The sequence below is a fragment of the Sceloporus occidentalis genome, unplaced genomic scaffold (genome assembly GCF_023333645.1).
Source record: "Sceloporus occidentalis isolate IW3139 unplaced genomic scaffold, rSceOcc1.0.p SCAF_5, whole genome shotgun sequence".
Classification (NCBI taxonomy): domain Eukaryota; kingdom Metazoa; phylum Chordata; class Lepidosauria; order Squamata; family Phrynosomatidae; genus Sceloporus; species Sceloporus occidentalis.
The window spans coordinates 129,884,899-129,900,257 of record NW_028316985.1 but is presented as its reverse complement, the minus strand read 5'-3'; the positions used below and the strand labels follow the sequence as shown (position 1 = coordinate 129,900,257).

Below are 15,359 nucleotides of genomic sequence, written 5' to 3'. Positions count from 1 at the left end.
TGGGGGTGGGAATGTCTTGTCTAATACTGGCAATGAACAAAGTTGTCATAAAAACAAGCCTAAATATAACTGGAAAAATGAGGCAATTTATTTTCAATGCTACTTATATCTTCCTTTGTAATCATAGTCAAACAGACCATGAAGTAACATTTCATACAAGAATATTAATTTGAACACACACAAAAATAACTTGGTCAGCTGCCTTTGATTTAAGAGAGAGGAAAGCTAAGGATCTGTAGCCTCCACATTTTCCTAGTAATTTCATAAATAAATAAAACAGTCATTACTAGAATAAATGAGTAGCAATAACTAAAGCTATCTGTGTCAGTTTCTTAACTTATCTTTCCTGTGACAAAGCTGAGTTCCTCAGTATGACAGAAACTAACATTAAAATTCCAGACATTTCATCCCGTATCTGGAAACAATTAGTTCACTCTATTTTCAGGCTGTTACACTGGCTTGCTGTATTCCCAGTTATTTATAGGAGCTGAAAGGAAACAAGAAAAGCTATATAGATAGTTTTAGGTTTCATGTTCATGTACACTTAAAAATTTGAGTGCCTGTTTGACTTTACCCATGTGTACAATATGAAATTTTAATCTGCTGAGAGATGCTCATCCAATTCCTTGAATTGCATATACCATCCTACCCAAAATTTAAAAAGAAGAAAAACTGTATGATGAAAGAAAGTAAAGGGGATATGGTTTCAATGGGACAAAGGTAGTGTCAAGATTCAAAGGCCTTCCAGAAAGATGCAATTCGTTCTTTAAAGCAAGGTTGTCTTGACTCTATAAAGTACCTTCCTCTTACTCCTTGGAGACTCTCATATAGCAATGATGGTAAACAGAGAACTGTATCAACTGTATGAGAATAGATCTGTATCCTTTGATGAAGTACATTGGCCAGCTCAAAACTACACAGTGGACTGCTTTTGAAAAAAAGGTTCTACAACCCCTCCCCCCTTTGCTTTAATTTGAATTTAGACTTCATGGACCCAAAATACCAATAACATTTTTGAAGAAGAGGTCCAGCCATATTTTTATATCAAGTGGAAAGGTTAGAAATAAATAACTCAGTGAACTGTGGCCCGATACACACTGCCAGGAAGCGGTGTCCTGGCAGCGATAGTAGGGCTCTGGAGCACGCACACTCTTGAGCCCTACTACGTGCGGGCGGAACTATTATTGTGTGGCATCGCCCACATGGGGGACATAGAGATGACGTGTGGCCGTCTGAGCGCCCACACATCTTTTAGTGGAAACAGCGTTGTAGGGGCTATGTCACAACCCTTATGATGCCCCAAAGAAGCCGCTCTAGGTGGCTTCTTTTTGACTGCGCAGCTGCGCCACACGGTTTATTTGTCCCGGCAATGCTGCATAACCAAAAGGGCCGGAGTTTCCCTGCTGGTCTGTACTGTGCCTAAGAAATCATTGGTTTATATTGGTCTTTGAACACACTGGTTTTAAGATAGCCGTTATAGATGACAAATTGGTTAAAAACGAATTCTGGAAATTCAAAGTTAAATTGAAAGAGACAACATAGTGTAGTGTTTTGAGTATTGGATTAGGACTCTGGGAAACTTTGGTTTGAATCCCCATTCAGCCATGGAAACCCACAGGGTGACCTCAGGCAAATCATAGTCTATTAGCCTAACCAGAGGCAATGGCACACCTTCTTTGAATAAACTTGCTAAGAAAACACTATGACAGGGCTATCATAAGTTGAAGTCAACTTGAAGGCACAAAACAGTTTCAAATTATCTCTTGAGACAAAAGGGATAGTTTGCTTATATTGGAATAAACATTTATAGGCAAAAAAATAGCAAGTAGTCAGGCTGTTGTAGCAAAAATAATAAAGAATCTTGTGGCACCTTAAAGACTAACAAATAAGTCTATTTTATACACTCTGATCCAATAACAGGAGAGCTCTGATTACAAATGTTTCTGTCTTGAAAAAAGTGCTTTTGAGAAAACCGGGTATACATTAACGTCCTTTTGGAAACATTCTCTCGGCAAGATGTCCGTCAAAGATGCAAGAAAATACTTGTCAGGACTTTATTTCACTTGTTTTAGATGGTCCAAAGTACTACCAAGTATAAACAGTCAGCTGATAAAAACATATACAATGTGATATTAAGGAACTTAGAATCATAACATTCTGCAGAAACTTATATTTATATTAAACATCTGGACAGAATAAGCAACCTGTTTAAAATAAGGTAAAGCAAGTGGGAAAAATCCTAAACTGAGCAGATGCAATTAACATACACACTGTATCTAAAAAAATATGAATAGGAATTTTCATTAATCTAGGGGACAGGTTACCAGAACATGGACATATTTCACTTTCTGGTTAACTGACTTTCACTTTTTTGTTAGCCATGCAAAACTGAATTATGAACACCTTTTAGGTCTCCTTTCTCTTTTCAAAAAGTCCAACCCAGCTTAACATTAACAGTAAACGAATTATTTAAAAGCCAATGTTAAAGAGGCATTAAAATTAAAGCAAATGGAATATAATTAAAAAATAACAAGGAGATTTTAGAAACGAAAACCAATTAGACTACAAGACACAGACTTAAGAGTAAAATGTTAAACAAATAAACACCACTAGGTGATTCAATCAACCCTCCAGTCCAACAACTCTCTTAAAAACAGGTCTTCAAGGAGGTGACAAGGTAGGTCTCCTGGACAAGACATTCCAGAGCCGAAATATTAAACCATAAGAATTTCTCTCCCGCATTCCAACCATGTAAAGGTTTGGGACAAAGAAGAAAGCCTCTGTAAATCATATCTACCAATTAATTGAGAACTCAGTGAAGCAATGACAACTACAGTATCTTATATGAATATATGCAAATAGGCCACTTTGCACATATCAAGAAAGTGGAACTGCTGGGAATTCCAGCATACCAATAATGAGGAGTATACTGGCACAAAACTGCAATGCCCCAGCTCTCATATTTGGTTTTGACTGCCAGCAGAGGTGGCTAGGTGTCTCATCTGAACTACAATTTGCAGCTTAATGATCTCCAGACAAGCTGGAATCTGAAGCTAGGGTTTGTTTTTCACTTTAGATTCCTAGCTGGTTTGAGAATAAGAATCCCTTCTCACAAATAACACTAATAAATAAAATAAAATAAAGGAAAAAGCAGTACTGGAAGTTAAATTGACTTTATCCATGGTTTTTTTTAATTCATGGATTCAAGCATCCATGGCTTGAAAATTTTCCAAAAAAGTATAAATTCCAAATAGCAAACCTGGATTTTACGTTTTATATAAGGGGCACCATTTTGCTCTGCCATTATATTTAATGGGACATGAGCATCAACAAATACTGACATCCACAGGGGATCCTGGAACCAAAACCCAGAAGATAACAAGGTCCCACTGTAATCTCATTATGTATGTGTAGCTTCCTGTATCAATATTTTCAAATGATATATTTTTGCAAGCATGAGAGAAACTTCTCTGAAGAGAATATAGAACTTCTCTGAAGGGAAAATAGAAAATTTCTCACTGATCAAAACTGCTATTGTTCTGTGCCTTCAAAGTCAGTTTCGACCTATGGCAACTCTATAAACTCAAAAACTAGGCAAGATTTATGCTAAGGCTGAATTTGAGGACTCTTGGAGCCCTCCTCCAACAATCAAACCACTATTTAGTTTAGAGCAGGGAACTGTCAAATTAACAATTTGTAAGATGCTCTTGAAGCCTTTGTGGTTGAAGAGTGGAGTATAAATACTCAAATAAACCAGTGCAAAACTAAAACGCCCCAGTGGTTCTCACACCCACTTGTTAAAAAGCACTGCAATTATGTTGGTGCACTAGTCCAGTGATTAACATTTTTTCCTGCTGCAGTTACCTATACCAGTATAACTGAGTCACTGATGGGCACAAATGTGAGCCAACATAATCTTGGGGTTTGTGTGTTGAACCAGGTCTTGGGGAAACTAGAGTTCAAATCTCTGCTCAGTTATGGACCCACTGGGTGACTTTAGGCAACTTACATACTCTCAGCATGAGAAAAACGCAAGGGTAAGCATTCTCTGAATAGGTTTTGCTAAGAAATCCCTGTCCACATTAGGACACAATAAGTTGGAAATGACTTGAAGGCACACAGTAAGAATAACAGGGCAAAGAGGATTCAGACCATAATGTATATACTGTCACATTGGGACCAACATGTGCTTTCTGACATGTTCCAGATTTGTGTCTTATCCTGATCCATTTTGTTCTTCAATGATATATAAGCCTTGTAGCTGTGTACTGGCCACAAGGGTGCACACACTGAACGGCTGCAAAGAATGACAATGTGAGTTTTGCTGAGGAAGACCAAATCTTTATGTAGCACTGTTTAATATTTATTCCAGTCTCATACAAAATTCACTGATGTTCTTTGACATACCACAACAAAATTGAGACACACCAAAATCTCACACAATATCCTGATCTATATCTAATGCATATCTCATTGCAAATATGATTACCTTTCAGTTTCCACTGCAGTCTTACTATTTCTAAGCCAGGCCAGAAATCACCTTAGTACTGTGTTGTACCTTCATGCTAGGGTAAACAACATAACACTGCTGGCCTTTCTTGCATCTGTCTGTCTATATGCCTCCTTCCTTCCTTCCATCCCCTCTGCACACATTTTGGCCAGCAGTTAAAGAGACTGGCAGCAATGACTGCACTCTGCTGTGCTGTGCTACATCAACCTGGACACAGAAGTGTAATGCAATGCAGTAGAAATTCCTAACATTAATCTTGAAACATAGTTGGTCCAATAAAAGTAATTATCTGAACTGTTTTGGACAATGTCTCTCTGGAACCAGAACAGTATCTTTTCTTGCAATTGTTACATTCCACAATGATAAAATGAGGATTTTTTTTTAAAGTGAAACAAAAAACCCCAAACCACAGTATGACATAAATCAAGGATAAAGCCAAAATATCATTAGAAAACTTTAGCCAAAGATGAGCAAGGAATTTCCTTCTAAAATGTGTTCAGAAGTGTTTGGAGTTATGAAGCAGAATTCTATTTTTATTTTTTTGGCGTGCTTATCTTTTTTTCATGCGGTCACTTATACAGTACATAATAAATAAGACCGTAAGACGAAATGTATCTCCCAAGAGCTAGCTTTACTAATACAAGAAGGACCTTGCTGGATCATATCAAGGGATCACCTGGTCCAGTGCTACTCAAAGTGGGGTCTGTGGACTGCTCTCAGCCTGCAAATCACTGGTTACCAATCTGAAATAGGTTTCCAGAAAAGAAAAAAGGGAATATGAAGATAATACAACCCAAATGCAGTACCTGTTTCCTGCACACTGGAGGTTAAAATTGCTGGTCTATCAGATCAGATAGTTTTAGAGGCAATTATCTATTGCATGAGCCTCAGATACCTGTAACCAGGAATTACATAATGTATATATAATATATGACATCTACTTTTCACATGTTTACTGGAACAAACATGCATGTAACAACAGTGTTCTCTGAAATAATCAGCTGCTCCGATATGAATCTCCAATGTATTTTTATGGTTTCACTGGCCACAAGGGGGTGCTTTCATGGCAAAAAGAGTACAGAAAGTTTTGGGTTTTTTTAAAAAAATCAGGTTAGTAGTAAATATGGACAGGAAAGACTTTTTCAGACCGTGAAGAGCTCTAAAAGTTATGGCAACAAGGATATAGCAGATTTAGGAAACAATCATCTTGGGAGGGGGGAATAGAAAAACAATCATTTGTTTTCCTCTACTTCTATTGTTTGTTTTTTCTACTATTTCTTGTACATTGTAAATGTCATGGGGACAGAGACTTTTCTGCATTTTGCTGATGGAATTTGTGTTATGTCCACTAATGGTGCTATGCAAATAAGCAATAACAACAAAGCAAGATGAAGATGGGACAAAAAAAATAATAGGAACTAAACACTGACTGTCAGAAACAATTCATGAATGGCAGAAAGGAAGAATGCAGCTGACATCAAAGTTTGGTTCAATGAATAAGGAAGTATTATGAAGAGATGCTAATGAGAAAAATTAACAAGGAATATTTGGGGGCATATGCAGGAGGGAAGAATTTTTAATTTATTTTTTTTAGGAAGATTATAGTCTCAAATGGACAGCTCACAGACCAATGGTTGCAGTAGTATGTGATACTTTTGATAAAGGCAGCCCCATACACACAGACATATATATGTATGTGTGTGTATGCGTATGTGTAGTCCTATAATAAGGTACTTTCATCCTCTTTGCATGAGGTAGAAAGACTGGCAAGACACTCATTATTTAAATGACAACTCTAAATTGCAATCCAACAAAACTTAATCTTTAGTTAAAGAGTCTGTGAAGTATGAAATTGGCCTTTAGAAGTTGTTAAGCCTGAAAAGATGGTATAGCTTCAAGTTTTAAGGCATGGCAGTAGTTTTAAATTTACTTAATCCTGCTCAGTGTAGATGACCTCTACATTCCATTAATAGCTCCTGAGATTAACACCACAGTGCTATACATATCTATTCAAAAAGGAAACTCCACTAAACCTAATGAGAGTCACTTCCAGATCAGAACTGCAAACTAAGTAAAAAACAAAACAGGGATGAAGAAGACTCACCCAGAAGGAGTTTCTTTCTTTTGCAAATACTCCATGTGAGCATTCACACAAACACACACATTCACTGAAAATTGATACAAACATTTCCCAATCAGAGATTCCAGAATTTGAAATCCTCCTTGTTCTTGTCCTGGGCAAGAACCTGCCCTGCTTTTGGAGTCTGTTAGAGGCATTCACACGCGTGAGACTAAGAAGGCATACAGCTGTGGGCACATGAACATGGGCCTTTCAAATGCTTGCAGACTTCCTAAATAAATTCAAAAGGAAAATTAAACAAAATATAACCATCAGCACTTGGTTATGGATTTGTATGGATTTACTACTTTTAAATAAGATTCAGATTCAATGGATGACTATCAACACCTTTCTTATGTCTTCCTCCGCAAGGTCAGTCCCTGACATCTGTGTGCAAGAACCACACATTCTTGCAAAAGCTTACAAACAGAAGCAATTAGTCCAATTAAAATAATCCATACAGCCTTGACTTCTTTAGATTGACACTTTCAATCTGAGAACATTCAAACTGGTTGTCTTCAAACAAGTATTTACACTACAATATCTGATACCGCAAATATAAACAAAAACTCTATTATGACAGAGTTGTCTACTAATAATTTTAGTTCTGAATCATCAAAAAGCCAAAACCAAAACCAAACAAAAACACTTTCAAATGTACATACTGTATAAGTCTAGCAATTTTAGTAAAAAAAAAAATGACCCCAAAACCATGAGTCAACTTATCGATGGGTCAAAATAAGTACTCTGTATTTAACTCTTATAAGAAATGAAAAGAAACAGATAAAAGAAACCATTCCCTGGTGAAAAGCAAGAGCGTAATCTGTCCTGGAAATCCTGACTTCCCCACCCCCTCTATTCTCTCATCCATCCCCCCTTTATGATGAGCACAAACAGTTAGGCCTTCTGGAATCTTTTAAGGTTTTTTGGCATTACTTTCCTTTGCTTCATCCTTTATATCATGGATTCTCAAACTTTGGTCCTCCAGGTGTTTTGGACTTCAGTTCCCAGAACCCCAAGCAGCTTGGCCAACAGTCAGGAATTCTGGAAGCTGAAGTCCAAAACATCTGGAAGACCAACGTTTGGGAATCACTAGTTTAGATCCGTTGTTACGTGCCCCTAAGTTTTACCTTCGACATCCACAGGCCATATCAAAATCCCTAATTTTGGCCCCCAAACCTGCCCTTGACTTATACATGAGGTCGACTTATAGTCGAGTATATACGGTAACAATAAATTGAAGGGGGAAAGTGCATAAAGGTCTTGGCCTGTGTATATGTGACTCCATTACCAAAAGCTGAAAGAGTGTATGATAAAAAACCCAACTGATCAAATAAAAATAATTTTTGAAATGTTTAGGAATCATATGTAGCTCTTGATATACTTCAAGGCCACTAGAATAAACCTTGGTTACCATGCTACAAGAACATGACTAGTCTTGCCTATCTGTATTAGTGGCATTTACATCCAGCTCTGTCGACAGACACTGCACTGCAAGTGGAACAAGGGCCAATGTGCTCTAATGCTGGTTACAGGACAAATGTGCTGGCATCAGTTCAAATGTCAGTGCAAATATCCTTAAGTGAGCCCAAGCCTCTGCATTCACATGCCAATGTCACACATAGCTGTGAAGTAATTTATTTATCAATTCATCTTCTATGACTCACTAAAACCATTTATACCAGGGATGTGTATCACTTGGCCCCCTAGTAATGAGGCATACTAGGAATTGTTCTCCAGCAACATCTGGAAGGCTCAATCATTCCCTCCCCTAGTTTACTGGGTTCAGATATGATTTACATATTCAAAAGAAAAAAAAATAGGACAGATGTCTTATACCATTAAGAGGAAAGGAGCTTTTGTATTTCTTTGAAAAAGAGGCATCTGACAATCTCTGCTGGCCCCAATGAGTTTAGTTTCAGATTCTGGCAACCTATTGCAGATGCATAGCATGTTTACTCAAACGTAAAACCCACAAGAATTCAGAGAGCCCCCTTTTCCCAGAAAAAGTCTGGCATGGAAGACACAATCTATTAACAGTAAAAACAAGAAGAATCAAGAAGGTGTAATATGCATAAAAGTAATAAAGTAAACTTCTCTCTTTGATGAAACAAACCTGTCCCACTGCTCAGCCCCTATCATATCTGAAGCAAAGAGGGGAGGCTGCATGATGTAAAAACAAAAAGGGACATGTGACTGAGGGGTACTGAACCTAATATGCAGTTACTTCTCTAAAGCACAGGCACTTTCCTCCAAACTGATCAACTGTGTAGTGTCTGCCTAGCTGAGTGACAAGCGTCTGTAACAACAGACCATGAGGAGGTAAGGCAACGTCAGGGGAAAGGCTCTATACTCCATGCTATGTGCCATCTTTAGTCTTACGTTCAAGCTCTCCCACCTAGAATCATAGAGTGGGAAGAGACCCTAAGGGCCATTCAGTCCAAACCTCTGCCCGGCAGGAATACACAATCAAAGCACTCCGGACAGATGGTCATCCACCTTCGATTTAAAAACCTCCAAAGGAGACTCCACCACACTCTGAAGCAGCGTATTCCACTGTTGAACAACTCTTACCATCAGGAAGTTGTTCCTGTGGAATCTCTTTTCCTGTAGTTTGAATCTGTTGCTCTGTGTCGTCTCTGGAACAGCATAAAACAAGCTTTCTCCATTGTCGATATGATATCCTTTCAAATATTTAAACATGGCTATCAAGTCCCTCTTAATCTTCTTTTCTCCAGTCTAAACATACCCAGATCCCTAACCACTCCTCATAGGGCATGGTTTGGAGATCTTCAATCATTTTGGCAATCTCCCCTGGACATATTCCAGCTTCTCAATTGAGCACCACAATTGTCTTGAATTGTGGTGTTCAGAACTGAACACAGTATTCCAAATGAGGTCTGACCAAACCAGAACAGAGTGTTAATATCAATGATGTCCCCATCCCTGGTGCCAACTGATGTGGGGGGGGGGGTGTTGGAGTTGCTCCAAAAGGACATACTAGGTCCTTACCTCCACGGTCACAACAGAGGTTTCCTGGTGAGGAGGCCTCCACCACTGTGGCAAAACCAGGAGGGATATATGAGGAGGAGGGCCCTACTGGGTGTCACCCCACATATTCCTAGTAATGCCACTGCTACAATTACTTCCTTTGATCTATACACTATACATCTATTGATGCAGACTAGACTCACATTGGCTTCTTAGCGGCCATGTCACACTGCTGGCTCGTGTTCAGCCTGTGGTCTACTAACTCCTAGATCCCTTCCACATGTACAGGTGTTGTCAGGTGTCACTCATCCTATGTTTGTGCATTTCATTTTTTCTGCCTGAGTGTAGTGGATTTCTCCCTACTAAGGTCATTTTGAATTCTGATCCTGTCCTCTGGGGTATTAGTTACCCCTCCTAATTTGGTGTCATCTGATAATTTGCTAAGCACGCTTTCTATTCCATCATCTGTCATTTAAACAGATGACGTGACCTGCTACTTTATAGATGACTGGAGACAGAACCATGTTTTTAAAAGCTGGTTCAGTGATATTCATATTTAATTTGGACATAATTATTCTAAAGTAAGACATTGCTGTGTGACTTATAATATTAAATAAAGTCGTCACTCCTAGTTCGCAGACTTCCTGTTTGTGGTCTTGAATTTCTGCAGATGGGAAGAGGGACAAAAGGCTTGTTTGCACCTGTGGGGCTGCACATGGGAGCACAAGGTTAGTATATCCAATGGGGCTTGGATGCGGTTTTTCTGATTCATGAGTGGGTCTGGAACAGATCCCCTGCGAATCAGGAGTGACGACTGTATTACTGAAGTCTCTTCAGTTTCATTTTCCAAAATGTGAGATAATAACTTTTATGAGATTTTTTTTTAGTACTAAGTGCCATAAAGCTCAATATTTGCTTTCACCAATACCCCTCTTCCCATGTGGACATATCATTCAAGTGATGGATACCATTCTCTGCACAGTTATCCATAAAGGGAGGGCTAAAGGAAGAGCAACTGAAAACCTTGAGTTTTGTCTTATCCCTAATATGATGCAAAACTAGATGAAAACTATGAATGCTGCTTACAGACGTGAACTAGATAGCAACTAGGAAAGCAATGGAGCAGCAGGTAAAGATAAGAAAGAAGAAACCCAGTGATTGGCCTGAGAGTTTCTGAAAGTGTAAATACTGATGAAACCAAGGAAGGACTGACTGGATTAGTACTTGGGTAGGAGATTATTGGGAGACTCGTTCTGACTTTCTTAAGGATGAGTGAGTTGGAAGTATATATATATATATAAAAGCAAGACTTGGGACACTTGTCACCTGTTTAGACGCTGAACTTCAGGATCTGATATACAGCTTGTCCTCCTCCCCCACCCCTGCCATTCAAACCACCTTCCCTACAAGCAATACCTTCACTTTTCAAAAAAGGTTAGGGGTTGAATAGTGTAACATGTCTCTTCTGATTATCAAGAGCCACTTCCTTCATGGCCCTTTGGAATACAAATATTTGAAAAGAAAACCACAATTATACTGAACTTATACTCTTCTCAACACTATGTCATTTAGGAAAATGGACCCACCCTGCTTATCCATCTCTACTATAGAAGTTGCTGCAAAGGTATAATCTGCCAGTAGTTTCTTCCACACCACCAGTGGTTAAATTCTAACAGGTACTATAGAGGCATACAGATGAACATATTCTCTATAAAATAAATAGAGGCTATAATGCGGCTACATGTATTCACTCCTATTTCAGCTGAATATGAGGAATTAAAGAAAGCTTGATTTGAACAGACTAATACCCAAAACACTCATTTTTATCTAGGCTGAGAAAAGTGACTTTTATGTTGACAACATAATCACATTTTCTTTGATATGATCACTTAAAATTTACTTATCTAATCATTTTAATTCTTTTAGAATTTTTCTTTAGCATTCTCTGTGATACTGAGCCAAATCCTTCTAATTGTTTTCACTTGAATTGCTCTACTGATGTCAGTAACATTATTTATGAATATGGGAAGCTATGAAGGTTTCCCTGTCAAAACTTGAAGGATGTGTGTTCAACTTCCAATGCCACAATAGACATCCAGGGCACTGCTTTCTATCCTCCAACAGAGAAAACAATGTACCTGGTGTCCACTATCCATGGACTTTCCAATTTCACATATACTTTACTTCCTTTGCTATATTAGCTGTTAAACAATCTCTCTCTCCTTTTCTGAATTAAAGTACGGACGTTCAGTCTCTGCCAGCTTATAAACATTAGGTATGATTGAGTAAAAAGATTTTCTGACTTCCTTTGCTATTCACATCTTGGTAAACAGAGAGAAGTAGTTTTGTTAAGAAAATTTAACTGACCACCAACCAACTGGGCTAAGTTCTGGGTTCGCAAATGGCAGCTGGGAAGGAAAAAAACTTTTATCCTGCTGCCTCTGGTGATCAGCTGTTTCACTTTAAAACTGACAGCAGTGGTTTGAAATATCCAAACTGCTGCAGAAGTAGCCCATTAAACAGGGAGGTGTAGTGTCTACAGATGCTCCTTCTATAAACAATTTCAGCACACCTTTTCAAAACACAGTATGCCTCCAATATATGTGTTTGCGACAAGGGCAGGCAAGATGTGTGTAACTATTATCTAACAAAACCTGGTACATTTGGATTAGATATTTCTGCCATTCAGGCTTTTATTTTATAGCATAATGACTTTTTACACAAATATGAAAACACTCTGCATGCCATATAGTTGAAGTTAAAGCTTTCAAACACAAACCTAATGGCATTTTTAAAAATAAACAGAAAAACAGTTTGCCATCAATAATTTGTTCTTATCTTAGCACACATGCATTGTGAATTAAGCAGAGATCTTTATCTAACTTCAAGAATTGAAGCTGACAACTGAGAATTAGCCTGGACATCACTGTCAAACATAAAAGGTCAAGTTAATTTCCTGAATACCATTTTGCTGTTTAGAAGCTATGGCTGTTTTTAGAAACATCTACAGCAGATCTTCACAACATGGAACATATTCTAATGCCGTTATTATTTTCCTCTTGGTGGATTTTTACACAAGAACATCCCCAAAAGCCCTCCTTCAGCCAGCAGCTTGCTTAGATCCAACCGGAAAGTTTCGGAAACATAAACTTTCCATTCCAAGGACACAGACTTGCATGCAATCTGACAGTTTTGCCCTTGATAAAGAAGCTGGGAAAGCACAACATCAATGAGCCGCTTCTTGTAGGGAGGCACTAATACTGCATTCCCCAGACCAAGTCTGTTCTTTTACTAGTGTAAACTAACCTATGCATTCTCTAGGAAGCAATCGAAATCTCAACCCTTATCGGTCTCTAAATACTTAAGTGTCCCATGCAAACAATAGATAACAGGAGAAATAACTAGGGGTTACTGATCCCCACATCCTCTGGGGCTGGATTGCTGGCCTTAAAGGAGCAACCTGGGAATCACCTTTATAATCTCACTCCCAAACCAGGGATGTAGTGACCAGAAGGCCATCAAAAAGTAGCTGCGTCAAGGACTGGACAAATAACATCAACCAAAAATGAGCAGTGCAAGATGACCTTAGATTTCAGAGGCTGAACTGAAATAAAGCGTTCACTCCAATAAGTCTCTCCCCACTTATTGCACAGTGTAGAGGTTTGAGTACTGGACTATGACTCTGGAGACCAGGGTTCGAGTCCCTGCTCAGCCATGGAGATCCACTGGGTGATGTTGGGCAAATCACATTCTCTGAGCCTCAGAGGATGACAATGGCAACCCCCCTTTGAAGAAACATGCCCCCCCAAAAAAAACCCTACGAAAGGATTGCCTTAGGGTCACCACAAGTCAAAAATGGCTTGGAGGCACACCACAACAAAACTGCTGAAATGTTAGAGCCTCACCCCTGCCTCTCCTCATGCCCAATTTGCAGCACAAAACAACAACACACTGTAGGCATGTTGTGAAACATATTCAGTGAACTGTCCTGTGTTGGGATGTTTGGATCCTATAGAGCCAGCATGGCATTTGAGTCTAGAGATCAGATTCTGAATCCCTGCTCAGCCATGGAAACCCACTGGGTGACCTTGGGCAAGTCACACTTTCTCAGCCTCAGAAGAAAGTAAAACTCCTATGATGCAACATGCCAAGAGAGCCCCATGATAGGGTCGCCATTAATCAGAAAGGACTTGAAGGCACACAACAGCAACAACGAGTGTCAACATGGCGTAGTGGCTTGAGTGTTGCACTAGGACTCTGGAGACCTGGGTTCAGTTCCCCATCCAGCCATGGAAACCCACTGGGTGACCTTTCTAAGCCTCAGAGGATGGCAAGGGCAAGAAAACCTGCCCAGAAAACCCCATGGTGGGGTTATGGCCTTAGGGTTACCATAAACGACTTGAAGGCACACAACAACCACACCAATTTTGACAAGATGGTTCAGACATCTCCACAATTCCCTATCCTCCCCTTTTCTGCTTAGGTCCTGCAAATTCAAACCCCTGGCAATGGCAAATCCTAGCTCAACAAGGAAACGCACTGGCTGACTTTGGGTGAGTCACACTCTCTCAGCCTCGGAGGCTGGCAAGGACAAGCCACCCTCTGAAGAAAACCTGCCCAGGAAAACCCCACTTGCTTAGGGTTGCCGTAAGACATCAGAAATGACAGCAACTACCACCTTAACCCGCCTCAAGCCCTGGAAAATGAGAGCCAGAGAAGGAGGCCCCCCTTCCCATGAATTATGACATGAATGATGCTTTGGTTCACTTGTACTGAAACTCCATGGACACAAATTGGGTGAAGATGGGCTTTTTCAAATAGGTCTTAACTAATACTCTGTCAATATTCAAATATATTTTCAGGGTGACACTAATGGTGCAAAACTGAAGCTGCCCTTATTGGCTTTTGCCCCATTCTTTTTAATCTCCCTGCCTTTGAGCAATGGCTGTTTTCCCCACATGCCTCCAAAGTCCTACCCAACAAGGTCTTCAATAACACTCCTCTCTCTCAAGGCTTCAGATCTATGTCTCTGAGCAGTGATTTACCACATCCCTTTCGCTGCTCTTGTGCTCCTTCAGAGTTCCTTGGCACAAGTTCCTCCAGAGGCTGAGAGAGTGTGACTAGTGGGATTCCAACCTTGGTTTGGCTGCATCCACACTGGAGGGATAACCCGGTTTCATACCGCTTTAACTCTTTGTCTGGTTCGCTCTGAGCCCCACAACAAACTCCACCTCCCAGAATTCCATAGCAGAGCGTCAAAGAGTGAAAGCGGTATGAAACCGGGTTCTCCCTCCATCCAGTGTGGCTGCAGCTTGTCTGTGTGTCTTACCTTGGTGCCCGTTGCCAGGTCTGTCTCTTCCTGCTCGAAGCCCTGCCCGGACTCGTAGGCCTGGGCCGTGGCCACCAGCAGATAGCAGCAGCCCAGAGGGAGCAGTCCCAGCAAGTGCATGGCGCGGGGCGGCGGAGAGAAGCCCCCAGCCCCGGGCTCCTCCGCACACGCACCCGCCACCAGCCCCGCCGCCACCCCCCCGGGCTCCAGGCGCCTTGGCCTCGCCTACTCCTCCTCCTCCTCCTCCTCCTCCTCCTTCTCCTCCCGGGGTCTTCTTCTGTCACCAGCACCAGCAGCACCAGCAGCAGCAGCCCGGGCAAGGGAGCCTCTGGAGCAGAGCGTGGAGCAGAGCAGCCGGAGCCGGGCATGGCTAAAGCGCCCTCTGCCTGCGCGCCTCGGAGGGAGACAGG

At 40.4% G+C, this 15,359-nt stretch overlaps 1 protein-coding gene across 2 annotated transcripts in view; it reads right to left on the bottom strand.

Annotated features, from left to right (window-relative positions):
• VEGFC (vascular endothelial growth factor C) overlaps nt 1-15,108 on the bottom strand; it is a 59,600-nt gene extending 44,492 nt beyond the window's left edge. For both annotated transcript variants that reach the window (XM_089527001.1, XM_089527002.1), the window contains exon 1: nt 14,950-15,108. In XM_089527001.1, coding sequence (XP_089383127.1) covers nt 14,950-15,069 — 120 coding nt within the window. In that variant the 5' untranslated portion in view covers nt 15,070-15,108. The remainder of the gene's footprint in view (nt 1-14,949) is intronic.
• Between the last annotated feature and the right edge of the window lie 251 nt (nt 15,109-15,359).